The sequence below is a fragment of the Phodopus roborovskii genome, unplaced genomic scaffold, assembly GCF_943737965.1.
Source record: "Phodopus roborovskii unplaced genomic scaffold, PHOROB, whole genome shotgun sequence".
Classification (NCBI taxonomy): Eukaryota; Metazoa; Chordata; class Mammalia; order Rodentia; family Cricetidae; genus Phodopus; species Phodopus roborovskii.
In genome coordinates this window covers 1,412,277-1,439,455 of record NW_026126721.1, presented here as the reverse complement: position 1 = coordinate 1,439,455, position 27,179 = coordinate 1,412,277, and the positions used below count along the sequence as shown (strand labels likewise).

General features: G+C 38.9%; 1 protein-coding gene across 5 annotated transcripts in view; it reads left to right on the top strand.

The window, feature by feature from the left end:
• Frmpd4 (FERM and PDZ domain containing 4) overlaps positions 1–27,179 on the top strand; it is a 604,920-nt gene that overhangs the window by 562,035 nt on the left and 15,706 nt on the right. For all 5 annotated transcript variants that reach the window (XM_051174869.1, XM_051174867.1, XM_051174868.1 and 2 more), the window contains 8 exons: positions 2,130–2,234; positions 5,633–5,740; positions 9,472–9,603; positions 11,770–11,889; positions 17,961–18,097; positions 22,786–22,912; positions 25,948–26,037; positions 26,605–26,787. In XM_051174869.1, coding sequence (XP_051030826.1) covers positions 2,130–2,234; positions 5,633–5,740; positions 9,472–9,603; positions 11,770–11,889; positions 17,961–18,097; positions 22,786–22,912; positions 25,948–26,037; positions 26,605–26,787 — 1,002 coding nt within the window. The remainder of the gene's footprint in view (positions 1–2,129; positions 2,235–5,632; positions 5,741–9,471; positions 9,604–11,769; positions 11,890–17,960; positions 18,098–22,785; positions 22,913–25,947; positions 26,038–26,604; positions 26,788–27,179) is intronic.

Sequence of the window (27,179 nt, the reverse complement as noted above, 5' to 3'; positions counted from 1 at the left end):
TGCCAAACAATGTTTGAAAGTCGTGCATTATTTGTGACATCTCAGCCTATGAGTCATGTCAGTTCTGGTATCTTTATTGCAGCCACTTTACTTGTGCTACACTCATTGTACCAATGTAAATACTGCCACTCAGAATCATTAAGAGAGAATAATGTTTTTCCTTCAGCTAAAAAATGACATATCAAAAGCAAATGAACTCAACACTGTATGACTTGCTTGTTAATCATCACTAAACTTGGCCTATAATTACACAGACATGGATGAGAACTCACCATTGTCACATGGCCCCAGCACCACAATATGACTTCTGAAACTCATGCAGAGTTTGCTGAACACTAGCATCTTTTGAGGGGCACTCATCAGAGTCCTTTCAGAGTTTTTTTTTTTTAAGAGGACACCCATTCTCTTTAAAATGGCTTGTGTACGTGGGTGAATTGAAATTTTAGAACAAAAATCATCCAGCTGTCAAGTCTTCTAAGATACTGTTCATAGTTCAGATACGTTCAGAAAGGTGTTCAGGGGAATGTTGGAAACAACATCACCTAGCATACTTCTGCAAACCTGTAATTTCAGTGGCAGGAAGAGTGATCCAGAAGGATTATAAGCTAAGGCTACCCTGAACTACATTTCCAATTCCAAGCTCTTGGAAGTCATAGCAAAACTTTGGCTCAAAAAAATAGACAAACAAAAATAGTATTCTCCCAATATTAAGACAAAATCTTTGCCCCCAAACATATATATTTGTCATTGCATATTCTCAACTATGTTTTATATTATAAAACACACATACATGGCATAAAGTATGCCATCTTTAACAGTACAATTCAGCAATATTAAATACATCCATGACATAGTAAGCACCACTGTTATTGTAAAATCTTCTCATCACTGGTAGAAGAATTTCATATCTATTAAATGTTTATTCCTCCTGTTGTTTCTGTACATATTCCAAACTTTCTGTCTCTTCTGTTCTGGCTGTTTCACAGAAATATAATTATACAATATTTGGCCTTTTCTGACTGATTTAATTCATACCATGTTTCCAACATTTTGGTATCAATCAATATTCTATTGTATGGACATACCACATTTTATATATCCATTCCATCATGTTGGGTTTTTTATTTATTTAATTGATTACAAGAATATGTATATTTGGCAAGGTTGGGAGTCTTAATTTTTTTATTTAACTTCAAAAAGAGAAGTATGGGTTATGATCATTGGTTTAGGGAACATGGAATTAATATTATTTACATCTGGTTAAGCCTTTATGTAGATTCAAGGGTCAATTACCAGAATGTGTTGTTCAAAAGTCTCAAATGAAAGTCAGTCTGTACACTAGGCAATATTTGACCATTTTAGTTTATGAACCAGCAGTCATCTGATTCTCTGTTAAATCCAATAGAGAATAAGTTATTTTGTTTTTTAAAATAGTGATTCTGTCAGTAGGTGGGAGTTCAGTTGCCTTTGAGCTCTGTTAAAAGTACCTGGTGATGATTTTCAGGTGAATTGATTTGACCAAGGACATGAAGCAAGACATTCCCTTTGAACTAGCACAATTCTAAGTGGACGCTCCCATTGCTCTTATTGTTTCCAAGGAAAAGCTGTGCCATTCAGCCCTAAATTCCAAGAAAAACAGGGAGGAATCACAAAATACAAGGTACCTGTAAAACAAGGCAGACCATGATGTCAGGAGTTCAACTCTTAATTTTAAGTCAGAGTCTCTTCCCATGATGTCCATTAAGATGCAAGATCACAGATTACCAGCATGAGGCTGAAAGCCAGATTGTAGAGATATAAAGCAAGACAAAATCGTCTCCCACTTCTGAATTGTGTTCAGAGCTTTGCATTTAAAGCAAGGTTTAAGATCCTCTAGATTATGATTAGTTAGAACATGGGATGCACTGTACTTCTGATCTGGTCACTAATTCAAGGTTATTAATTTACAGTCATGATGGTGTTTCAATCACATCCATAATTTACATTCTGTTCCTGAATGTGATATGCACAGAATATTTTACATTTTAGCAACAATGTTGCATACCTTTGAGGATAAAGATGAAAAACAACTATCACAGGTTTGTGTTAGAATGCAAGTAATTGGATAAAAATCCTTCCTTTTTTTCTAGTCTCCTAAATCAGCATTTATTAGTGCTGCAAAAAAGGCAAGATTGAAGTCCAACCCAGTCAAAGTGCGCTTTTCCGAAGAAGTCATCATCAATGGCCAAGTGTCGGTAAGTTTACAATTATCTGTGCTGCTAGGCACTAAATCACTGAGGCAGGGGCTTTGTGCTCAAATCAAGCCAATAATTTTCCTACAGTGTTCATTCTGGATCTGGTTTTTATCTTTCATGGGGGTGTCAAATCTCGACTGCAAAGGACTTGACTCACCACCACCTCATTGTCCTCAGTTCTACCACAACCAGAATTGAAACTACCCCAGTGATTCCTATGATGCTTGATGTAATAGAGCCCTCAGTGCTTTGATCTGGGAGCACTAATGCTACTTCATTTGTATTAGGTGGAATCAGCTTCCTTTGAAATTTCCACTTCATTGTGCCAATTAAGCATGCTTCCACAGAATAACCTTTTATACATTTTGTGAAAGGAATTGTTGTGTGTGTGTGTGTGTGTGTCAAAGTCATTGAGAGAACAGATTTTGTATATAAAGCTAGAAGTAAAGAATGATTCCTCAGTTCCATACAAATAGGTCTTCATGGAAAGAAGGGCTCTGTGATCTTCCACATAGATAATTCAGGTGGATACTTCATTTTCTACATTCAAAAGATAGGAGAGTGGGCTCTATTTCATTTTTGGTTTTGTTTTAGGATTTAGGAAGCTTTTACTAAAAGTACTAATACTTTGGGGACCTTGGAAATTTCAGATATTGTTAATGGCTATTGACTGTTATTGGTGTTGTTTAAATGAATACTAATGAAAGGCATTAATTTATGATCTGCTTGCTGTGGATCACACACTCTTTCCTGAAGTTATCCGTGGATCTGGATTAAAGGCTTGTGGGCATGTGTATCCTGAGGAAGACACTTATGAGTCTTCTTACCACCAGCCAAACCTGGGGCTGTCCCACTTGGAGAACAGGGAATTGAAATATATGATAATTCTGTTTTATCTGTGATAAAATACCAAGCCTACACTACTTCATGTGGAAGGCTCCACATTGTTACAAAGTGTCTAGTCTATATTTCTAGGATCTTGATTTGTGGCCTCTGGTGAGGCAGAACATCATAGCAGCAAGAGCTTGCAACAGAGGCTACACAGCTAACATCCAGGAAATAGAGAGACTGAGATAGAAATTGATAAGAAGAGAAAATAAATGAAGATAGAGAAAATATGAATGAGAAGGAAAATCTGTGTTCATCTGAGACTTTCTTCCCTATTATTCCATCTGGACTCATAACCTATTTGTTGACACCCACTGTCTTCTCCCCACTGTCAATAATCTTTGAAAAGGGCACTCACAGATACACCCAGAGATGTGCTTTACCTATCTCTTGATGGCTCTCAATCAAAGCTAGTTAATAATCAAGATTAAGTGTCAATGCTGGTCAATATGATAAACTGTTGGGGAACTTTTGGGGAAAAAGTCTGAGGTTGTTGATGTTACCATGTGGATATTTTGTACTACCCTGTAAACTTGATGCACTGTGTTTAGTGCAATGTCTCCATCAATCTAGGTGCACACTTAACACATGTCACCAATTTAGTACATTGTCCCAGTGGAGGAGCAGAATATTCCATAGAAAAAAAAAATAAGTACATCACATCAAAAATACATAAGAAAATTACCTCTCCATCTGAGGGCGTCTCAGCATGTGACTTGCATCTAAAGAGAAAATAATGTTCTATAAGCTTCTGTGACAGTGTCATTCCAACAGTTTATAACAGGACTCATGGGAGGCAACACGAATGTAAGAGTACTGCTGCAGGGCCAGTGGTCTGCAGCCTCTGCTGCCTTGCCATGATCCTATAAAGGTAGGACCTTCAGCTACACATCTAACCTTTGGTTCATGGAACTTCATCCTTTCTAATATGCTCTTCTCAGTCACAAGGTGTCTTGTCTTATGAATTTAAAGTCAGGACTACTCAGTGAATCAGACAGCAAGAAGGTCACAGAGGAATGCCATGGCAGTAGAAAAGAGAAGAAATTCAGAGAAAGAAATGAGCAGTGAAAGCCAAGGGACCAGTTAATGAGTTATACAAGGGTTGAGTTTGCTCAGACTGTAAAACACTTACAAACATCTGTGCATCTGGTCTTCAGTTCTTTTATGTACAAGCCAAAGGACATATGGCTTTGCTATTTCTAAATCCTCCCAAACTCCCATGACTCTGTGACACCAAGTACACATGTATAACACAGTTTCATCCAAAGGCTCATAAATCTTATAAGAATGTGTCTACTTCCCTTCTTCATCTCTCTCATCATCGCTCATGATTTCCAGTGCAAGGAAACATCCTAAGGAATGCATTTGTCAGGTTCACTCTTGGTAATATTTCAAATTGGCATCATGTTTGGGTTATTTCTAGATTATATTATGAGCTGTTCATTATCGCTTAGACTTAGCACTTCACTTCTTTTTTTGTGGCACTGGGATTGGGATGCAGAGCCCTCCCACATGCCAAGTTTGCTTGTTAGTTTTTGTCAACTTGATACAAACTAGAGACACCTGGGAAGAAGGAAACTTAGTTTGAGAAACTGTCTTCATCAGGTTGGCCTGTGGGCATGTTTCTTGGATTTTCTTAGTTTGCTAATTGATGTAGGAGGGCTCAGAGCACTGTGAGCAGGGCTATCTCAAGGCAGGTAATCCTGAATTGTATATGAAAGGTAACTGAATGTGAGCCTGGAAGAAAACTAGTAAGCAGTACTCCTCCATGGCCTCTGCTTCAGTCCCTGCCTCCAGGTTCTGCCTTGAATTCCTGCCCGAGCTTCCTCCAATGATGGCTAAAATGAGCCCTTTCCTCTCCAAGTTACTTTTAGTCATGGTGTTTTATCACAGCAACAAAAAAGCTAACTGGGACATCAGGCAAGAGCTATACAATTGAGCTGAAAGCCTTGACCCTGTGTTTTTCACTTTTAGCATACTAGCTCACCTCTTATGTTTTCCTTTTGACTTGAGAAACATTCTTAAATGAGTTACAAGGAGTTTCAAAGAATAAATTTATCCTTGAGCTCCTTCATGCTTGTGACTCATTTGCATGACCACCCCCAGGGACCAACAGTCTCCTGTCACACAGCATCATTGATGGTCTTCATTTAATCCTGATCCACAAAAGTCAGGGCTTGTGTTTGACTACAAAGGAATTATATCTGTAATAATGTTTTCCTCTTGGGAATCCTGCTTTGTTAAAAAAAAAAAGTGAATCTAATTTTTCTGATGGGCAAAATGTCTTTTGTTGGAGTTTCATGAGTTATTTGTAGCAGGAAAACAATATTGCTATGAACACCTTAGTTCAGCTACCAAAGAAATACCTGGTTGGTCTTTGAGCATTTGGTTATTCATCCTTTATTATATTGTGATAAGAATAAATAATAGGCATGTGTCACTACTGCCAAGAGTAATTCTAATCTGAAAGATCTTCACAGCCACCATTCCTCTTTTCTGTTGTTAAACAGGAAACTGTTAAAGACAACTCACTTCTTTTTATGCCAAATGTTTTGAAAGTCTATTTGGAAAATGGACAGACCAAATCCTTCCGCTTTGACTGCAGCACCTCCATCAAGGTAAGATGGCATTTGAACCTCTGGGTCTGTACACAATGTGGAAAATATACCAAGACAGAATGCATAAACAGAAAAGGCTCTGGATGTTTTGTGTGTCCCTATTGGTGCTACAAACACTATAACATGCTGTATATGAAGAAACACCATGGCTAGTGATTTTAATACAACTACAGGTTAATTAAAATAGCATGACTGTCACTAAGAAGGTTTGGCACCCTGCCTAAAGCCAACAGGATTTCCCAGCAATGTCAGCCACCAAGAAGATCAGGATATTAACTAATTGAATGTCTGTCATTTTTGGTATCCAGCAAAAACAAGGGGTATAAGGGGTAGAATAATGTAAAGATAGCACTTACTTTTGATTACTTTAACTGATTGTTGGAGAATGCTACATAATAAGTTGGAACATCTCAGGAATGGGTTAAAGGAAGAACCACTATGCAACACCATGATTTCTGAGCCACGGGTGAGTTTTACATAATAGACTTTGTAGCAAAGCGTATGGGCTTTCCCCCATGCTTCTTTCCTGGAAAAGAAAAGTGCATATTCGCCTCTCCTTTTTTTTTTTTTTATTGTACGAAAGTATGTTCAGAAATTGATTGCTCCCTAATGTCTCATCAGCCTAAAATAGGCTTTCTTCAAATGGCACAGTCAGAAAGATTTTATGGAGGTAAAAAATGTACCAAGTGATGATCTGTACTATAATCTAGCAAGAGACTATCAAGTCTGTGTTTAAGATGTCTATCAATAGTCAACCATTAATTCTCTATGTTTAAAAGGACTCAGAGTAGATCTCACCTGTGCAAACGGTTCTACAAAGCCCACTTGCTGTGCATTCTTATTGTCATAATACCAGCAAGCAGCTGGGTTTAAATTGCCTTAAATACATGGTGATTCAGTAGGCAGTAGAAGGCACAATATTAGTAGATGGGTGTAGGAGCACTAAGTCATCCTTAATTGCTCCAGATGATATACTAGTTCGCTTCATATGAGACTGCAACTTAGAAACAGTGATTGCTGACAAAAATATTTTTCCTTTTTTCCTTCTCAGTACCAATGTATGATGAGAAGATAGTTGATCTAATAATGTATCAACTAAAAGGAGGGTCAGCAAATTCTTTCTGGAAAGAACAAGAAAATAACCATTTTGAGCTTTGTAGCCATCTGTTGTCTGTAGGAATTACTGAGTTATTTTATTGCACCAGGAAAATAGCCAAAAATAAGTGGTATTGGGAGGTTCCCAAGACCACTTTTTGGTGAATGATCTTCTTGAAGAATACCTAGAACTCAACTATTTGTTCTCTCCCATTCTGGTTCATTATAGCAGAGGGTGAAATGTTGGATTCAAGAAGGGAAGTCAGCCCATAGGGAAGCTTCCAAAGTCCCCTCCCCTTGAACACCTACGGGACGAGTTATAGTCTCCCAGAAATGATATAACAATATGCACAGATCATTATTAAGAAAACTTCCCTTTGTATTGGTGTCCAGAGTTTTTATTGGAGATTGGTCACTTAGACACAGCTGACCAATTACATGGCTAGACTTAGTGCCTAGACCCCTCTAGAAGTCAAGCTGATATCTCATGGCCTAAGACTATGTGTGAGCTACTGTTAACAAAGACTGTCTGCTATGGTTCAAGACTTTAGAGACAGCATAATGACTCCTTCCAGGCAGACCACTGAAGATGTAAGAGGTTCTTTGACAAGAGTGACACAGCAAAGCCACATCTTTCCTTAGGTAATACTAATCCATTCCTGCATACACTTTGTGTGAATCAATGAGGATGACCAGTTGGACCCAGGGACTGTTCTTTATAGGCCCTAGAACCCATGCACAGAAGTACATTACTGTGATTCTTTCTGCCCGTATGGACTTATTCTGCATTCTCAATTGTTCAGGTCCTACCTCACTTGAAGACATGCTAAGACTTGAGTGCATTTCTTACCAGAAACCAATTTAAACTGAAGAGTAGTTCTGTTGTTCATTCCTTTTGGCTTCTTTATTATAGCAACTCACACTAGACTGAGTTTGATTTCCTGGTGGATTGCAGACAACAATGAGGAAACTAGGAGCTGTGCAAAAAGTTCACACAAATTTCAAGTTATCTTGTACCTAACAGCCTTATTAGCAGCAGTCACTGGTTGGTGGGCATAAAATAGAAATAGTGAAGTGATGAAAGGAAGGTGACAACTGCTGAATACAATTTGCCAAACACTCATTACAAAGTAATAATACAGAGCAACTATCAGGGTCATTCCACCCCCCCCCAACACACACACACTGGTTTACAAAACTGTCATATAGAGTCCATGTAGCTATACAAAGCCTGGGTTATGTTTATCTTTTCTGGATTTGTGCAAATAATTTATAAAGCAGGACATATTTTACATCACCTCCAGCACAATCAAGGAATTTTGGTTGAACAGTTATTCTTTGGGGGTGAATGGGGTTGGCTTTTGTGGATTTTGTCTGAAGGAAAACATAAAGTAGACTCAAATAGCACAACAGTCCATCAAAACAAACTTCATATATGGGAAAGTTTTTCTACCTTAACAATCAACTCTTATGGTTTGGGAATAGATATTTCTTTGTCGTGGCTGTCCTGTGCATTGTCAAGACACTTAGCAGGATTCCCACTCTCCACCCACCCAATACCAATGACATCCCCAATCCTGCTGTGACAACCAAAGGACGTCTCCAAAAATATCCAAATGTTGCTATAGGACATCAATTCCTCCCATTGAGAAGCCCTGATCTACAGTACTTTGAGCACTTGACTAAAAATTATCTTGGAGAGGGATCATTTACTACTTTCAAACCTATGAACAAATGAAAGGCTGCAGAGACTAGCTGTGCCTTGCAGTACAGCCTTTATTTGTGTACTCAACATTTTTTACTATAAATTTCTAATCCTATAAAAGATTACAGACACAGCTTGCTCATTTCATCTTCCCCAGGGATGTAGAATAAACATATACTGTTGTGGTGGTGCACTCTGTGTAAATGGCATTATAATAAATGCTTTGTAAGTATGAATTCACGTGATTCCTATATCAATTCCAAGGAATTATATGTAGGGAAACTGAGATACTTAGAGGTTGAATAACAACTCAATCCTATGTAGTTTATAAGTGTGAGAACTGGAATTAGAGACAAGACTTTCTCAGGTACTTTTACCACTACCATGGCGTTCTTTCAGAAGAATAGCGCAGTGCCAGCAAAATATTTGGGAGCAGAACTGCAATGCTGGGTATTCCAGGCCTCACGGGATCAATGCTATTCATGCAGTGTATGGAAAATAAAGCAACCATGGACAATAAAGAGATGGGTTGATTCTGTCAAAATAAAACTTATTTACAAAAATGGGTGATGGGCTAGATTTGGCATATAGGCCATATGTTACCAGTTCCTGAGATAGAACACATGTGGACTAAAAACACTCTTACATATAAAAAAAAATAACCTTATATGATCACCAAACCCTCTTTCAGATGCTTATCTTACCTCTCATATTTGAACTTCACAGAAAGTAGAAACCAGAAAGGGTCAAGAAGAAGAAAGCCTCAATTCTGTGCTTTTTCACTCTTAATACCATTAGATTTTAGTGCCAAATGGCAGTGTTTCGTTACAGGATGTAAAGCCTAAATAGATGGAATACTTCCTGTTCATGGCAGTCTGTAAAAACTAAAAGGGACTGTTGATTTTGATCTCTTCGTGTCACTCTTTATAAGGATGTCATCTTAACCCTGCAAGAGAAGCTGTCTATCAAAGGCATTGAACACTTCTCTCTCATGCTGGAGCAGAGAACGGAAGGGGCTGGGACCAAGCTGCTGTTGCTTCATGAACAGGAGACTCTCACTCAGGTCTGTGAAGTAACCCCAAGAATGATGTTGCTGGTGGAGGCAGAGCCTGTGATTTCTCAGAATGCCCTCTCTCCAGTCCTCTCTTTGGAGCGTCTCTATCTCCTAGGTCCTCCCTGAAGGAAGCACTTCCTTCATTATGTATTTGACACCTCAAGAAGAAGACAGCCCCCTTTTTGCCAATCTGTCCCAGACCTTCAGTTGCTATTCCAGATTTGTCATTCAGAGGCCAGGCAGATACCGAAATGTAGCTCTACATAGTGACGTTTAATGTTACTGCAATGGCTTCTTTGCTTGCTTTTTGAACTGTAGTCTCAAAATCATTTAAAAATGTTCTTGAGAATATGTAAATTAAATCAAAGTCAACTGTTTTGTCTTCAGTTCTGGGTGCATACTCAGGACTATTTTTGGAAGCCTGTAATCACTGCCCCGGTCCTGCCCACTATGAATATGTGATCTACCAATGTGTCCCAATTCCTGGTTCCAAAGATGCCACCCCCATCTGTTCTCTGGGGAGACAAGCTGAGTGCTGGCTGCTGCATCCAACATACCACCTTCACTTATCTCAACTTTAAACAAGCTGAGCATCTTGCTTGTGTATCTAAGTATCTTGCATAGGAAAGTTCAGTGAAGAGGTAACGCTAGAAATAGAGAATGAGGGGATATCATCATCTGAAGTAGCAAGATACCATTAAGGAAGTAGAAGGACAGGAAGCATTGTCATGCTACAGTGCTTCTTATTGGATGCATAATTAAAGGCAAGTATCTGTGGAGTGGGGCTAGAGTGCTGGTTCAGCAGTTTAGAACATGCACAACTCTAGAGGACACAAGTTTAATTCCCAAAACTCATATCAGGTGGCTCACAACTGCCTAAAGCATCAGCTCCAGGAGATCTGACAACTCTGGCCTCTCTGGGTACCCACACTCACCTGTACACATGTAATTAAAAATGAAAATACTTCTTTAAACAAAAATCAATAACTAGCACTGTGCACATCAATTACCTCAACTAGCCCTATTCTTTTGACAAAATCTAACAGGGTGCAATGCATTAGGGAAGTTGCAATGTATGTGGATTGCCATTTCTGTATTTAAACTTGACCTATGGTTTCCATCAGGTTTAAATCTACACAGCCACATTTAAAGCAACTTGCAAAATAACCCATGTCAAAGCACTCTCAGAAATAAATGGCTTATTTTGTGCAATGTCATAGGGGAACCATCACTTATATTCAAAGCCCCTCAAGTGAAAGCTCAGTGTGTATCCAAGTTCCCCTGGAAATAGAACCTTAAAAAAAGACTTTCATGTGTGGAGGTCCCTGAGAGATCAAGATAAAAAACTGGTAGAGGGTTTGAAAATGGGAATGGAACAAATTTGGAACCAATAGAAATGTCTCATCAAGCCAGTTTCCACCATGGCACCTGGAGTCCCTTCCTACTCCAGATCTCTGAGTGGCAGCATGGAACACTTGTCAGTGGTACCTCACCTGAACAGTGCTGAGCAAGCAGTTGGCCTATCACTGGTAGTGAGCTATGCCTGATGACTCCTCAAATTCCCTGGTCCACTATGTATATAGTCACAGGTACATGTAATAAATAACTTTCAGCCTGTGGCAGTGAGAGAGTGATGTGAGCAGCCCACTAGTTCTTGAGGCTAATGGAAGTTCCACAACTTTATCTTTCCCTTTACAGTTCTCCTCAAATTTCTACCTACTACTTTGGCCTTATGGGGTTGCATTATAGTAATTTAGGTGAACAAAGTTTCAAAATGTTTTGTGATGCTACATATCTAAAACTTAATAAAATGGGTCAAATAGCCTAAAACAAAGCAGCTACATACTTTTGAGCCATCCAGTGAAATGAAACCATTACATTCTCAGAGAAGGACAAGAAATTGGTGTAATATTGCTGTGTGTATGAATTCTTGTCATCTCTCATTTGCTGTTCAGCTTTCTCTTTCTTTTCCCAGTCTCTCCTTTGAACATTCCCATAACAAGTCCATTATGTACAAACCCTCACCCCTGACTCTGCTTCTGGGGACCCCAATCTCTCACAAAGGCCAAGTTGAATTTTGCTAATGTTGAAAGAAAGAGGATTTTGAGTCTGTGGATCTCAGCCCTTTCATGGTCATCACCACTGAGTTCTTAAATGAGGTATTTGGTCTTCCAGGTGACGCAAAGGCCCAGCTCCCATAAGATGAGGTGTCTTTTCCGGATCAGTTTTGTCCCAAAGGATCCCATTGACCTGTTAAGGAGAGATCCAGTCGCTTTTGAGTATCTCTATGTTCAGGTAGGTAAAATCTTTAGATTGGTCTATGTTGTGATGAACATAAATTGACTCTTTCATTGTTTTTCTTTCCATCACTCATCCTAAGCTCAATAAACCATAAAGTAAGTGTGTGGTACTCTTTGCATTTCTATATTTGTTTTGAGATAATTTCAAGGTTTCAAGAATAGTAAACTCCACCCTCTATCCAGATTCATCAATTGTTAATATTATCTCGTGTGTACTTTATATTTAATGCAGGTACATATTCCTTTTCTCTTTCATCACAGAAATTCACATGCACAAACAGTTTTTTCTATAACACATGAAAGCTAGTTACCTGAACCATGTATTATTTTTATATTAACAATGCAATGTATTTTCCAACATAAGGATGTTTTATTATAATAAACTCTGTTCAGCTAACAAAATCAAGAAAAGGACATCTATGCATGTCCCTTATCTAATCTTTTAATCTATATCCAAATGATACCTGTTGTCCCCCAAATGTCCTTTATACTGTCAATTTTTCTAGGATAGAATTCACTGTGGAATCTAATTTGGCATGTAGGTTAGTTGTCATATTACTCTAGTGTCCTTAAATCAAGTCCATTCCTTATTCTCCATCAGTGACTTTTGTGACATTGAGTTTTGAGAAGTACTAATCAGAAATTTTATAGAAATCATTCCACTAGGGTTTCTATAGTATTTTCTCATGATTAGGTTGAAGTTATGACTTTGCAAAGAGTGACATGAGTGACTATATCCTTCTCAGTGTAGCACATGAGGAGCCACATGGGGCCAGTTTATCCCCTTAATTATGATGCTAACATCGACTCATATGTGGGTAGTATCCTTGTAAAAATTAATATTTTTTCTTTTATAATGAATAAGAAATTTATGGCGAGTCATTTCATGACTTTTCTCATCTTCTATTTCATCAAATTGTCACCCACTAATTTTTATTAATTGGTGATTCTTACTTGAATCGATTGTTATCATGATGATATAAAATGATGTGTCTAATCTCATTATGCCTTCCTTGTTGATCAGTTGGCATATTAGAAAAATGTTTCCTTCTCCATATGTTTATTCATTCATTTTGGTACTTAAATTTCTCTGAGACACCATGATCATGATTAATATTGGAATTAATAATTTCAGAATATATGGTTCTCTATATGGTCTATCTTTTATTTTATTATGGGGTATAATTTCCTCAAAAATAAAACTTCCAGGGATGAGTATCTGAAATAATTTGTCTAAGAGGAAATGTAATGATATAGATATATATGGATAAGTTTATGTGATTCAATATTTAGATGTCCCTATATTTTTTGTGAATCCAATCTATTGTTCTCACTTAAATTTTCCAATGCAATTAAAGTAAACATTAATAATCTATTCATTAATAATCTGCTCATTGGGTATGGGCAGATGACTCAGAAATTAATAGTAGGGGATACTCTTCCAGAGGAGAATTTGATTCCCTGTATCTACATGGCAACTAACAACCACTGTAACTCCAGTTCCAAGGGATCTAATGACTTCTACTGGCCTCTGTGGACACTGAATGCATGTAGTACATAGACATGCAAATAAGCAAAACACCTATATACATAAAAATAAAATCTCAAAAAAATATCTCAAAGTGTCTGTAAGTATGTCTTTTACCTTCACACACACACACATAAAAGGAGTAAAAAAATGAGCCAAGAGAACGTAAATATCAGGTGAAAGAGAGATACAAACAAGACAGATGTGGCAATTTAGGAATGTTTGTATCAAATTCCAATAAGCCCTAGATATCAGAAATGAAGTCAGAGCAAAAAAGAAGCAGAATATTTGAGCACATTCTAGTGCTTAGGGATCCTCAGAAAAGGACCTAGTAATTTTCCCCAACTCTGTGGTCTTTGAACAAGATTGTTGTTGTTGCTGTTGTTGTTTTTAGCTCAAAAGGTTGATTAATGTTTGTAAAGATAGCTCTACACCTCCAAGATAAGTCCAATTCTGGTCAGTATATACACCCTATTTATAAAAAATAATTTAAAATATATATTACATTTTCTAATCTAAACAGTGAGACTATCATGTTCTGGGTTTTCTCAATGTTATATATAGGTCATATGCACCCCTGACTTGGCAACAATGGCCTCTGTTCCTCCAAAAGGCCTGGAAACCCAGCCAACTATGACTGCATGAAACAAAGTTTGGTTCTCAGCTGATTGGTTACTGCATCTTCCCCATACTCCTGCTGAGCATCACTCAGAGGCTAGATCACCTCTGATAAGACCATGTGCTACAATTATTAGCTAGTTAGTTGCAAATGAATAGCTCCAGGTACCTGTTAGTATAAAGATGTAGACAGTGAAATACAGGTACAGGCTGTTCTCTGTCATTACATTTTCATCGTGATAACAGGATGGGGCTTTCAAACCATTCAGCTTCTGTTAAACACCACAAGAAGTACATTGCCTTTGTAAAGGGGAAAAAACATGGTTGTGCTTGTCTTGGGGAAGAAAGACAAGGAGTACCTCTAAAGAGCATTATGTTTTGATTAAGGCATATCTACTCGAATATAATGCATGGAGAGTTTTCTCATTTGAAAGACATCTTTTATTCCAGAGGACTGACCTCAAAATAAGACAACCTGTCTGGAGAGCTTGCCTGGGGATGGGAGGAAAAAGAGTGATGATGTTTCTGATTTTCTGCCTTGGTTTTCATGTGGGTGGTAGATTATCTACTTATTAAAGGAATAGGCAACAGGGGAGATGGATAGCCATATACTATGGGCGATGGAGACAAAAATCAAGGGACTAGCATCGTATATTTTCCCCTCAGAGAATAGGAAATGAACGGTTTCTTTTGTTTTGTTTTGTTTTTGTTTGTTTGTTTGTTTGTTTTTTGCCTTAGACTCTACTTAGAAATGACTGTATTGCAGAATGTGTTTTGTGTCTAAAATAACACATCTGTCTACTAGAAGTTAACTGGTCTCTTGTGTGCCTGTGCTGATTTTTATGTACTACAAAGGTGCAATGAAATTGCTTGGAGAACAGAAGAGGAAGCAGAAGCCATGCATAGCACTTTACAAAACCAAAATCAATTTAACTTAGCAGACCCCTAATGAGGAATGTCACCATTGGCCAGATGAAGCATGAAGATGCAAACAGATTTCAGTAGTGATAATATGTATTTATCTCTGAGTCATTAATAGCTCCCCCACATATATATATATACATATATATGTAATTTCTATTACACACTAATTCTCCAGGGTCAAATGATTCACCCAGAAGTCTGTTTACATGCAACTGTCTTAGGTACTGTTCTATTGCTTTTTTTTTAAACTGGGGCTTGTTTATATTTTCAGAGAGTTCATACTATCATGGTGGGAAGCATGGTGGTGGGAAAGTAGGCATTTTGTTGGAGCAGTAGCTTAATGTTTATATCCTCAACCACAAGCACAAAGCAGAAGGAGATAACAGAACATCATGGGCTTTTGAGACTTCAAAGCCCATCACTAATGATACACCTACACCTCCTAATCCTTCCTGAATAGTTTCACTGAATGGAGATCAAACATTTGAATATATGAGTCTATGGGCACCATTCTTATTCAAACAACCACAGCAAGGTACAACACCAATGGGCCAGACTTCTTTGAAAAAGTAACAATAATGGCTGGTGGTTATATACCAATTACGTTTCTGAATTAATCACCTTAGAGCTATCACATCAGCCTTGCAAATTAGTTTACTCTCAAGTTAGTTATTCTTCAGAGTTCACCCATTTTTTTTTTTTTAGGTAACAAAACTAAAATGTCATGGCTAAAGTAATTATATTGGTAGCTGACAGAGCCTACCACCACACCTGGGCTTTTACAGCAAAGTTCTACACACACACACACACACACACACACACACACACACACACACACACACACATTTTGTTTTAAATCCTTCTACAGAAGCACTCTTCAAAAAGGTTATTTGACAAAATGACTCCCTGGAAAACAGAGTCTATGGCTAGAGCAATATCTCAGACCATAAATAACACAAAGACATGAGTTTGATCTCTGAAGTCCACATTAAGCAAAAGTAAGTCATAGCACGTTCTTGAAGTTTCAGCATTAGGGAAGTAAAGATAAGTAGATCCTGGAGAATTGCCAGCCAGCTCGCCTAGCCTAGGAATTTACCTAGCCTTGGTAAATTCCAGGCAGTGAAAGATCCTGTCTAAATATTTAAAATAATAATAATAAGTTGCATGGTTCTTGAGGTACATGCAAAGTTGTTTTTTGACCTAATACACATGGGCACACATATGCCTGTGCACCCATACATACACATGCATGTAACTTATGAGCATATACAGGCACACAGAACATTGTGGGCTTCTGGTTCTCTTAGAGGACTGTATAAACAACCTTATCTATGCTGTTAACATGTTGGATCTGGGACTGACTGACTCAAGCACTTGAGCATGGTTGTGAAAACCAAAATAAACAAAACACAGTGGCAGCTTTAAATTGTTTTTGAGGGTATTCCCCAACCACACCAGGTCTTGCAGGTCTTGTTTCTTGACAGACCCACTTCAAATACAAGCTGCTGCGTGTTCCAGGGAGCTTTAAGATTTTTCAGGGATTCCAGGTGAAAGACCTTATTATAGGGATGGCTTGGGAGGACAATTGGACTCGCTCAGCATTGAAGCAGTGGACTGAGAAATATGCATCCATTGTACAGAGATGCAAAGCATAAGATATGCCAAGGATGCAGTGTTTAAATATTACATACAGAAGTCATGCAATGGTCCATGGTCCTAACTTCATGAAATCAGTACACGAGGTGATTGTTAATGTGCTTCTCTTAGAAAGGAAGCAAAAGAAATACAGCATGTGTTTCCCTATGTTGTCTACTTGAGACAAGGCAAAGAATCCAATAAGGATGCAAGAAAGGGGATATGTTTTTTTTTCTCAAACTAGAACCCAGTTTCCAATATAAAAAAATTACTCAGCACACATACAGAATGTGCTTACATAGTCTGCATGTTCCCTCTGCTCTCAGTTCCCAACTTTCTTATAACAGGAGAAATACACTACTCAAGTCTAGTCTCTGTGGTCACATGGGACTTTGGCATTTTATAACACATATCCAGCCACTTTGGTTGACTGAAATGAAGTCTGTTGATTTTACTCAGGCTTGCCTTGAATGTGTAGTTCATTGTGATAGTTTGTATGAAAATGGACCCCATAGACTTATGTATTTGAATGCTGATTCCAAGAGGTGTGGAATAACTCCCACATAATCACACACTGTAAATGGGAGGGCTGCAGCCATTGAAATGAATGGAAGGTTTGAACAGTTTCCCTTACAGTATATACCAATGTCCTGTGATAAAGCACATCTCTTATAATCCGCCAGCTCTAGTGAAGTGGATCCTGTGAGCCCCACTCACAGATGAGTAAAGTGAAGGCAAGAGTTCAAAGAAATGGCAAGCTTTCAAACATGATAGCTATGGCTGGCAAATCCACCAGTTCTACACAAAGAATAAGAATAACAAATCAATTTTTAGAAATGTGCTTACAGTTTCCAAGTACACTTTAACTATTGTAGTCCTCACAACACCCTTCGGTTAGAAAACACCATCACTCCATTTTAAAGGAAGGAAAACTGAGCCCCCATCAAGTTATGAACTTGTCCAAAGCCACATCTTGTGTGAAATGACTGAAATTGGGAAGCCAGGATTCCAAACCCAACAGCAAAAGCCACAATTCCTCCACCATGCTTCCGTGTTCAGCTGCAGCACCTGTGTTTTGCAATTCCATTCCTAAATTCCTAATTATTTTTACAAAAAGCTAAATATTTAAATAACAGCTTGTCGATGACTGTTAAATGTTTTGTGTGGTCTCTGTGTTTGTGCAATTAAATACTGACTCGGCTCCAAGCAGCACGGTGGAGATGTTTCCACATTTAGCCTCAGTGCCTTAGAAGTGAAGGTTGAAATGCTGGGGGAATGCCTGTCACCTGCTTCTCTAATAGGGCGCACGAGGCAACAGCCCATGCTCTGATGAACTGCGCCCTCTGCTGGTCTCTCCTCAGAGTTGTAACGACGTCGTTCAGGAGCGATTTGGACCGGAGCTGAAATATGACATTGCCTTGCGGCTGGCCGCCTTACAAATGTACATCGCCACTGTCACTACCAAACAGACGCAGAAAATCTCCCTCAAATACATTGAGTAAGTGTTCACACTTACTACAGTGAGAGGCTGCGGGTTTTTCTTTACTTTTGTGTATCTGTTCCTAGAGTTTATCATGTTCCTGGCCTTGTATAATACTAGGGGCAAAATATACAAATATGTTGTCTTTTATAATACAAGAGAGCAATTTATCACTTTACTCACCTTTAGCAAAGTGCAGACAAAGTGAAAGTATTTTGTGAAATAATGCGTGAGCCCTAGAATGATGGCTTGCACCTCCCATCCCATCAACTTCAGCAATGGAGCCCAGTGAGGCAGAAGGCATTCCATTTGTACAAGACCAGCCAGGACAGAACACCAAAATAAACAAACAGTGGAACCTGGTAGTTCAGATCTATAACTTTAACTACTCATAAAACTGAGACAGAAATATCCCAAGTTCTAGTGCAAGGCCAAGCCAAGCCTCCGATGAGAATCTCAGAAAGAGGACAAGTTTGTATCAGCACATTTGGCACACAGGACTTGCTTCAAAGACAAATGGGTAAAGTGGACTCAGGACAGGGGTGGGAGTGGGGCAGGGTTAAATCCCAAGCAGTGGGACTACTCTTTGTGCCTTAGTTTGTGTGATGGACTGAATTGTTGCTGGAGCCAAGGTAGGCTTGACTACACCTCTAAAATACACCAATTAAAAAGACAAGTGACTTGAAAAGAGAAGAAGGCGGATTATTTTCATGTGGTAAAACTGAGAAGAGGAACAAATAATGGCTGCATTGAGCCCCAAGTCTGCCTTCAGGGTCCTGACCTAAGATTGAGTATTAAATTGAGATTTAGGTTTTAATAGAGGGCAACAGGTACATGTAACTCAGTAGTCTTGGTCAAAATGTGGTCCTGCCTACCATTTACTCATCATTATCTGGTCTGCATTGCATGTTGTTCTGACAAATTGTGGGTGCTGTGTGAAATTGCTTCCTAGGAGGCAAGTTCCTCCTCAGAATGGGATCCAGCTTCAGCCTTTGTGATATTCCTGGAAGAATTCCTTTCCTAGGGGTTCTTTTGTCTTAGTAGTCTGGTAGAACAAAGGATGGGCAAAGTTGCCTCTTTTGAATCCCTTCTTTCTTGTCAGGGTCTTTATAGAGCAGTGGTTCTCATCTGTGGGTCGCGACCCCTTGGGAGGGGGGTGGTGTGAAATGACCATTTCACAGGGGTCACTTCAGACCATTGGAAAACACAAATTGTTATGTCATTATTTGTAACAGTGCAAAATAAGAATTATGAAGTGTTAATGAAATAATTCTATGGTTGGGGTCATTACAACATGAGGAACTGTATTGAAGGGTCTCAGCATCAGGAGTGTTGAGAAGCACTGTTACAGAGAAACCTTTTCTGAAGAGTCTTCACAGCAGGAGATCAGCTGGGCCTGGTGGCTCACACCTATAATCATAGCATTGAGAGAGTCAGAGTTAGGAGAATCACAAGTTTGAAGCCAGCCAGAGTTACACAAGACCTTGTCAAAAGAAGAAAACAAAAATGTAAGCCAGAGAAATGACTCAGGGTTAAGGGCACTTGCTAGGAACCAGATCTGAGTTTGGTTCCTAGCACCCACATGGTGATTTACAAGGATCTGTAACTCCAGTCCCAGTGCAAACTGCCACATTCCTCTGGCCTTTGTGAGCACCAAGCATGCATTTAGTGCACATACAAACATGCAAGCAAAACACTTCTACACATAAAATAAAAATAAATCTTTAAAAAATGCCAAAATCAGGAAGCAAAATGTCTTGATTGTCTTGATATTTGTGTAGGAAAAAACAAAAAACAAACAAACAAAACACGAAGTAGCTGGGAAAGATGTCACACAACGAAGTTGACCCTGTGAAGCACATCTTGTTTGTAAACTTTGGATGCCTTTTCTTGCTGAATATGCCATTTTACCACCAGCATCCCACTTTGACCAAGAAAGATCCTCTTTTCTTAGAAAATAGATGTTTTGTATTGCCACCAGCTGATGAATCTATTTAAGGGTCATCCTTTAAGAGGAAACACTCAGCAAGAGATACTCTAGTCTAAAGCAAATACCACTTGCTTCATCCCAACAGCTCTTTATGGAAACAAAGGTGAAATCATGTGTCCGTCCTTATGGCCAGACTGACCGCACATCTCTACACCATGCTAAAAAGCCTTGGATTTCTCCACTTCTGCACTGAAAACATGAACAAATATATAGCCTGCTTTCCAAAGGCACTTTCCCAGTGACAAGCTCTTGAGCCTAGGTTGGGGAAGACAAGAGCTCCAATTCGCTGCCCCCAATGTCACTGTTTTATCTATTATAAATTTAGCTATTCCCACCTAAATGATAAAAGCCTTCCCATATAGTTCACTACCCTTAGTGGTTTAAGCCTTTTCCCTGTGGCATATGCATAATGACTGTAATCTGAGAGACTCTTTACAAACAAATCTCAATATCAGCTGGACACATTCCCATGTTCCTTCTCTTACTTTCTAAAGTTCTTAGATACAGGTAACACTGGCTGCCATTTACTTTATTTATTTATTTATTTATTTATTTATTTATTTTTATTTAATTTTATATAACAAAGTCCAATTAAATGAAAACAAACATTTATACACAATATTTGGGAATTTGGGCGTCGTTCTTTCCAAACTACTTCCTGCTGGTAAGTTGAAGAACTGGCTGCCATTTACAAAGGTGCCTACAAAGTAGAAAAGATATTCAGACAACTAAAATGCATTTGGGAGGCTGAAGACACATCTCAATCACTATAGTGTTTGCTGTGTAAGCACAAGAATCAGAATTTGACCCCCAGACCCCATGTTTAAAAGCTGGCCATGCATGTGGCATGTGCGTGTAATCCCAGCACTAGTAAGGCAGAGACAAGTGGATCCCTGGGACTCATTGACCAACAAGCCTAGTTTAATCTGTGAGTTTCAGGCCAGTGAGAGACCCTATCTTTAGGACACTAGCACACCTTCCTGCTCCTACTGTCTATCCATTTCTTCCCAAGAAGAATATTGTGTAGACAAGAACCACTCAGAAATAACGATCTTCACTAGAAATCTTCAGTCTGCAACAGTGTTGGCAGCAATCAGTTCTACCTAATGTTGATTGAGCATTGTATATAGAATTTTCATCAGGTAGTAGAAAGCACTAGTTTGTATAAAATATAATTTTGACCCTCAAGGAACTTGTGATCTGAGTGTGAAGATGAGCCATAAAGAAATAGTAGTGGAAGAACACGTATGCAGTAATATCTGGACAGTGCAAATTCATCTTCATGGGTTTAGTGGTGCAAGGGGGAATACACAGAGCTGGGTGGGCAGAGAAGTGGTGTACCTGGGAAGATGAGAGAGTAGAGATCATTGTGATCAAAACGTGTTGTAGAAAACTCTCAAAAGAATGTATTTGAAAAGACACAATGATATGAAAGACAATCATTTAAGATAATAATGCAGGGCTGCGAGCACTTCACTAGCACAAATAAAGCCTTGAATTCCTGTCTTAGTGCTGCCCCATACATAAATATGTATTTTATATATGTGTGTTTTCTATTTTCATTTTTCTTTGTTCTTCTCTGATACAATACATCCTGAAAAGAGCCTGCCTTCCTCCATTCCTCCAAGTACCCCACCCACTTCTCCTGTCCCCTTCCCGAAATCCAGTGCTGCTCTGTTTTCCTTCAGAAAAACAAACAAACAAAACAAAACAAAACAAACAAAAAAAAACAGGCCTCACTGAGATATCAACTGAACCCTCATATCAAGGCTGGCCAAGGCAACCCAATAGGAGGGAAAAGGTTCCAAAAATAGGCAAAAGAGTCAGAGACATCCCCCACTTCCACTATTAGGAATCCCACAATAACACCAAGATATTCAGCTATAACACATATGCAAGAGACATAGATCAGACCTGTGCAGGCTACACTTCCATCTCTGTGAGCCCCTATGAGCTCTCTTAGTAAACACTGTGGGCTGTGTTCTCCTGGAGTTCTCAACCCTCTTGCTCCTACAATCCTTTCTTGCCCTCTTCCATCTCTTCCATGGGGTTCCCTGAGCTCTAACTAATGTTTGGGTGTGGGTCTTGCATCTGGTCCCGTCAGCTTACAGAGAAAGCCTCTCTGATGATAACTAGGCTAGACACCACTATGAGTACAGCAGAATATTGTTAGGAATCATTTCGTTGACATTGACTTTTGAGGTTTTTGTTGTCTGTGTCTGTATTGTTTTTGGTTAACCATGTTTGGTTCTACCCTAGGCCTCAGAGCCCTAGCACTGCCGTGTGTGTGTGTGTGTGTGTGTGTGTGTGTGTGTGTGTGTGTGTATGAGTGTGTGTGTTAAAATAAAGACCCAAGTAGTCCTAAGCTATGCACAATCAATGAAAACAGTAAGGACAAGATGAAGAGTGCAAAGGAACATTGGAAACATCTGGATATTGGATGTATTTAAGAGACTCAGAAATTGGTTAAACAAAATGACACTTTAATGTCCATTGTTAGGGATCTTGCTACAGATTGAGGAATATGTATATTTCCCTTTTTAACGTGAATATATGTATTAATGACCCAATAGTGTCTTTCCTACATGTAAATTAAAAGTTGCCACCCTGTCTTACCAAGAGTCCATTTGTTCCCACAAACAGCAGAGTATCATTTGGTCCTAACATAAGTCATCATCACGAGAATGGGGAATAAACAATGTGCTTTCTGTTACAGGAAAGAATGGGGACTGGAGACATTTCTTCCATCTGCCGTGCTGCAGAGCATGAAAGAGAAGAACATCAAGAAAGCACTCTCCCACCTTGTCAAAGCAAATCAAAACTTGGTACCACCGGGTAAAAAGGTAGGTATCCCAGTTACATCTTAATACAATCTAGATTTTAAGCAGAGAGGCTTACATGCATTCAAGAAATCATTTAAAATTAGACAATGAAGAACACACTTGGCACACCATATTTCTAGAATTCTGTACCCCATTCACATGCCTTTAAAAGGAATAAAAACTACCAATCCTTCCAGAAACCTCCCAACTTGTAAGCTACTTATTTTATGGGGCAAGAAGCATGGGATGTGCACATGAGACTTTGCAGTCAGGGGATCAAATCACAGGATTAGATTGGGTATTTTTTATCCTGTGATTGTTTACTGCTCAGACTAGCTAAACTGCATAGTAACGGGACCTGCAGGCCAGTTCCTGTATTCATTACATTAGGAATTCTCTCCCAGGGAGCTGTAGACATATGGTTGTTCCTTGCCAAGATACAAGGGTGCTATTCTGGGTGAATATTGTGAAATATTAAAAAGCATTCTTGATCTACTCTGACCAGATGCCAGTGTAACCACTTCCTTAATTATTACCAAAAAATATGTCTAGATTTTGCAAAAATGCCCTAATGACCAACATCACTACCATCACCATACCCAATAACAATGATTAGATTAAATCCTACAATGGGAAGTCAAAGCACAATTACTTCAGTCACTCATAATTGATGTAAAGTTTCTTGTATTCATTTCTGTTTTCATCAAGTAGACGATGCACAAAGACCATTTAAAACTATACTGTTGGTAAGAAAAAAGAAAATAGGGCTTAGAAGTAATAACACAGTGAAGATTCCAGTAAGTAGAATGGCAAGAAATCTTAAATCTCTGAGCCTATAAAATAGGAAACAGCCTGAGTACACATTACAGCTGATATGGGCTATTGAAACTTGCCTGACCCCAATACAATTCACCATCCATGTGGGGAGTTCTTTGGTCTTAGTATCCTATTTTCTGTCATTTTTATAAGGCTTCACCCCATAAACTTTTTTTAAACATATAATCAAGTTCAGTGCACTCTCAGCCACATTCCCTTCCCAGTTTCAAAAGAAAATGTTTCCTATCACCTCACTGTGAGCACCCAACTTCAGAAAATAGCAAGATGCCATGGGTCAAGAGTTTTACAACTCTCAGGGCTGCGAGATTTCTCGGTTGCTAAAGTGCTTTCTATACAAGCAGGGGGCACTGAATTCAACCCCAGAACCCATGTAAAGCTGCATGTGGTGACAAACACTAATAATCCCAGCACTGGGAACATGGACAGAGGATCACTGGGGCTTACTGGAACCCACTGGTCAGCCTAGACTCCAGACCTATAAGACACTATCTCCAATAAAAAGAAAGTGGCAGGCTTTTGAGAATCACACCTGAGGTTGTCCTCTGTCCTCTATGCACACATGTACTCATTCATATACAGGCATAACCTCACATACATGCACACACACACACTTTAGCTTTACAAGTTTTATTCTTATTTGCCCAAAATTGATTTCTGTTAACTAAATTAATTTGCTTTATTTTCCAAGCCTGGTCTACTGGTCTTATAATAATTATTTGGCAACCACCAATATCTGTTTGTTCTATCATTTGTCATGTACCAATTGTGTGTGTGTGCATGTTTGTATGTGTGTGTGTTTCCTATAAAAATTAGTATGCATGAAAGGACTTTGGGAGCACATTCCCCATGGAGGGATAGTCCCTTAGCTTAGAGGCAGGAGGGAGGGCCTAGTCCCTACTCCAAATGACTTGACAGATTTTGTTGATACCTCATGGAAGGCATCACCCTCCCTGTGCAGTGGGTGGGGGATGGAATGGGAGGAGGATCAGGAGGCATTGGAGGGAAGGAGGGAGAGGGAACTGGGATTGATATGTAAAATAAGAAAAAGTAATAAATAAAAAAATAGCATTTCCAGCCATGAGTAAGTGGTTTGCTTAAGTTGTTTCAGGTTTTTGGCAAGATTTAGAGTCAGTGAATAGTGTAAAATCGCAACTACACAAAGGGAAACACCTCTCATTATAGTTAGTAAGAGTTGGAAAAGCATGCATGGTTAAAACAGAATTTTACAATCTTTGCTACTTAATGATGACTATCTATACCTTGTTGAAAATTTCACCCTGATAAGCATTCCTTGTCTGTTTGATATGAAACAATGGTACATTTCTAGTCAAATTCTAGATTTTGAAGTCCTTATAAATTTCTGGTCTATCTGGATATTTGTAATTCAATTCAGAATTTTCAACAGATTGCCAGAGTTGAATTAACAAACAAGGATTTACACAGCAAGTTCAGACAGTTTCCCAGTGGTTGGAGTTCAGAAAGTTCATTCTCCCTAGAAACTTGAAAAGAGGGGAAAAACTTGAGATTTCAAATACCCTCACAAATTCTATGCACAAGTGAGTCTCCTGTGTCACTGGAGAATGCCACATTTCTGTGCTCCTAATCACAGTTAGAAAGTATTACTAACCTATTTTAACACCCCAGTGGACAGCCATTTCAGGGAGCAATGTCTCTCTTTTTTATCACGTTTTGAGTGGCCTGAATCATATGTCTAAACTCATGTACCTACCCCAACACACACACACACACACACACACACACACACACACACACACACACCTCAAGAAGCAATCAAGTTTGAATCTTGATGTCACATTGTAGTATGTCACCAGAAAGCCCAGGATATAACAATTTACTACACCTTACACTGAAGAGTCTTTCTCACACCCCATGCCCCCAGCAATAAACACTTCCTTTAGGACTAGAAGTGAAATTTATTTGGTAGAGAAACCATAGCCCTGGATTCCAGCCCAGCACTGCATAAACTGGGCATGATGACACACACATACCAGTAATTCCAGAACTCTTGAGTTGAAAGCAAGAGGATCAGCAGTTCAAGGTCATCCTCGGTTAAACAGCAAGTTTGACGATAGGCTAGGATGCATGAAACCATATCTCAAATAAAAAAAAAAAAAGTCCGTCTCTTGTGCCTTTATTTCCATAGCAGAAAGGTCCCCACGCACTGGAGTCCACATTTCAGCTTTCTTTACTCTCCACAGCTGTCTGCATTGCAAGCCAAGGTCCACTATCTCAAATTCCTCAGTGACCTGCGACTATATGGGGGCCGTGTGTTCAAGGCAACTTTAGTGGTAATTTAATTTTTCTTCTTTCTGTCTGGAGCCACATAGGCCTGCTAAATGTCATGGCACAGGCTGTCTTCAAGAAGTTGTCCCTGGTGGCAAAAAAAAAAGAGACTTGTAATCTTTCCTTCCTGGTCTTCAATCCTACCTGACTATGCCACAGTCTGAAGATAGCATGAGAAATGTTCAAACAAGATAGTGTTATTGTAGCAATCCCTGCAAAAGAAATAAAAAACAAAAAGAAACAAGGAAATCAAAGGACTCATAACAATGGTGGCTTTTCCATCACTGATCCAGAAGGAGAAAAATCCACAAGTCTCACTTCTAAAAGCTTCTGGTGTTTATAAATACATCGTATCATGATAACATTTACTTTCTTTGTTATTCATAATTTATCAGCACCTCCATACACTCATATATGAGTCCTTCTAATTGGATGATAAAGTACAGTGTGACCCAGAAAAATGTCCTAAAGGGAACAATGTGATCTTGTGAAAACATGCTCTCAGATTGAGAAATTCACATAGTGCTTCAGAAGTCTGGGCTTTGAAATATTCTGTCATTCTCTTTCCTTAGCAGGCTGAGAAGCGCTCAGAAGTGACTCTTCTAGTTGGTCCGCGATATGGCATAAGCCATGTCATAAACACTAAAACCAATCTGGTGGCTCTTTTAGCTGACTTCAGCCACGTCAACAGGATTGAAATGTTTACTGAAGAGGAGAGTTTGGTGAGGGTAGAGTTGCACGTACTGGATGTGAAGGTGAGTTTTTCAAACATGGACCCATGGTGCTGGCTGGAACAGATCATTTCTTATAACACTGATGGTACTCACCATGCAGGAAAAAGTTGATGTGTACAGGGCCTCACAGATGCCGTATACAAAAGAGCTCTAGTCCTCATTATTTTACTGTGTGATTTGGGGACAAGTTGTTATATTTCTTGGGCCATTATTTCTCCATCTATGCACAAAAAAGCAAGTTATCTCTTGGGCCCTTCTGGTTGTAGACTACTGAATCATATAATGTCAGGAAAATATGTGTTCCCATCTGATTTTCTAGACTGGATTACTCATATGGAGTCAGTGAGAGTTCCCCTAGCTTCATTAGAATTCTCATCCTCTTTGGTTCAGTTAAGATACACAGCCCTAATGTC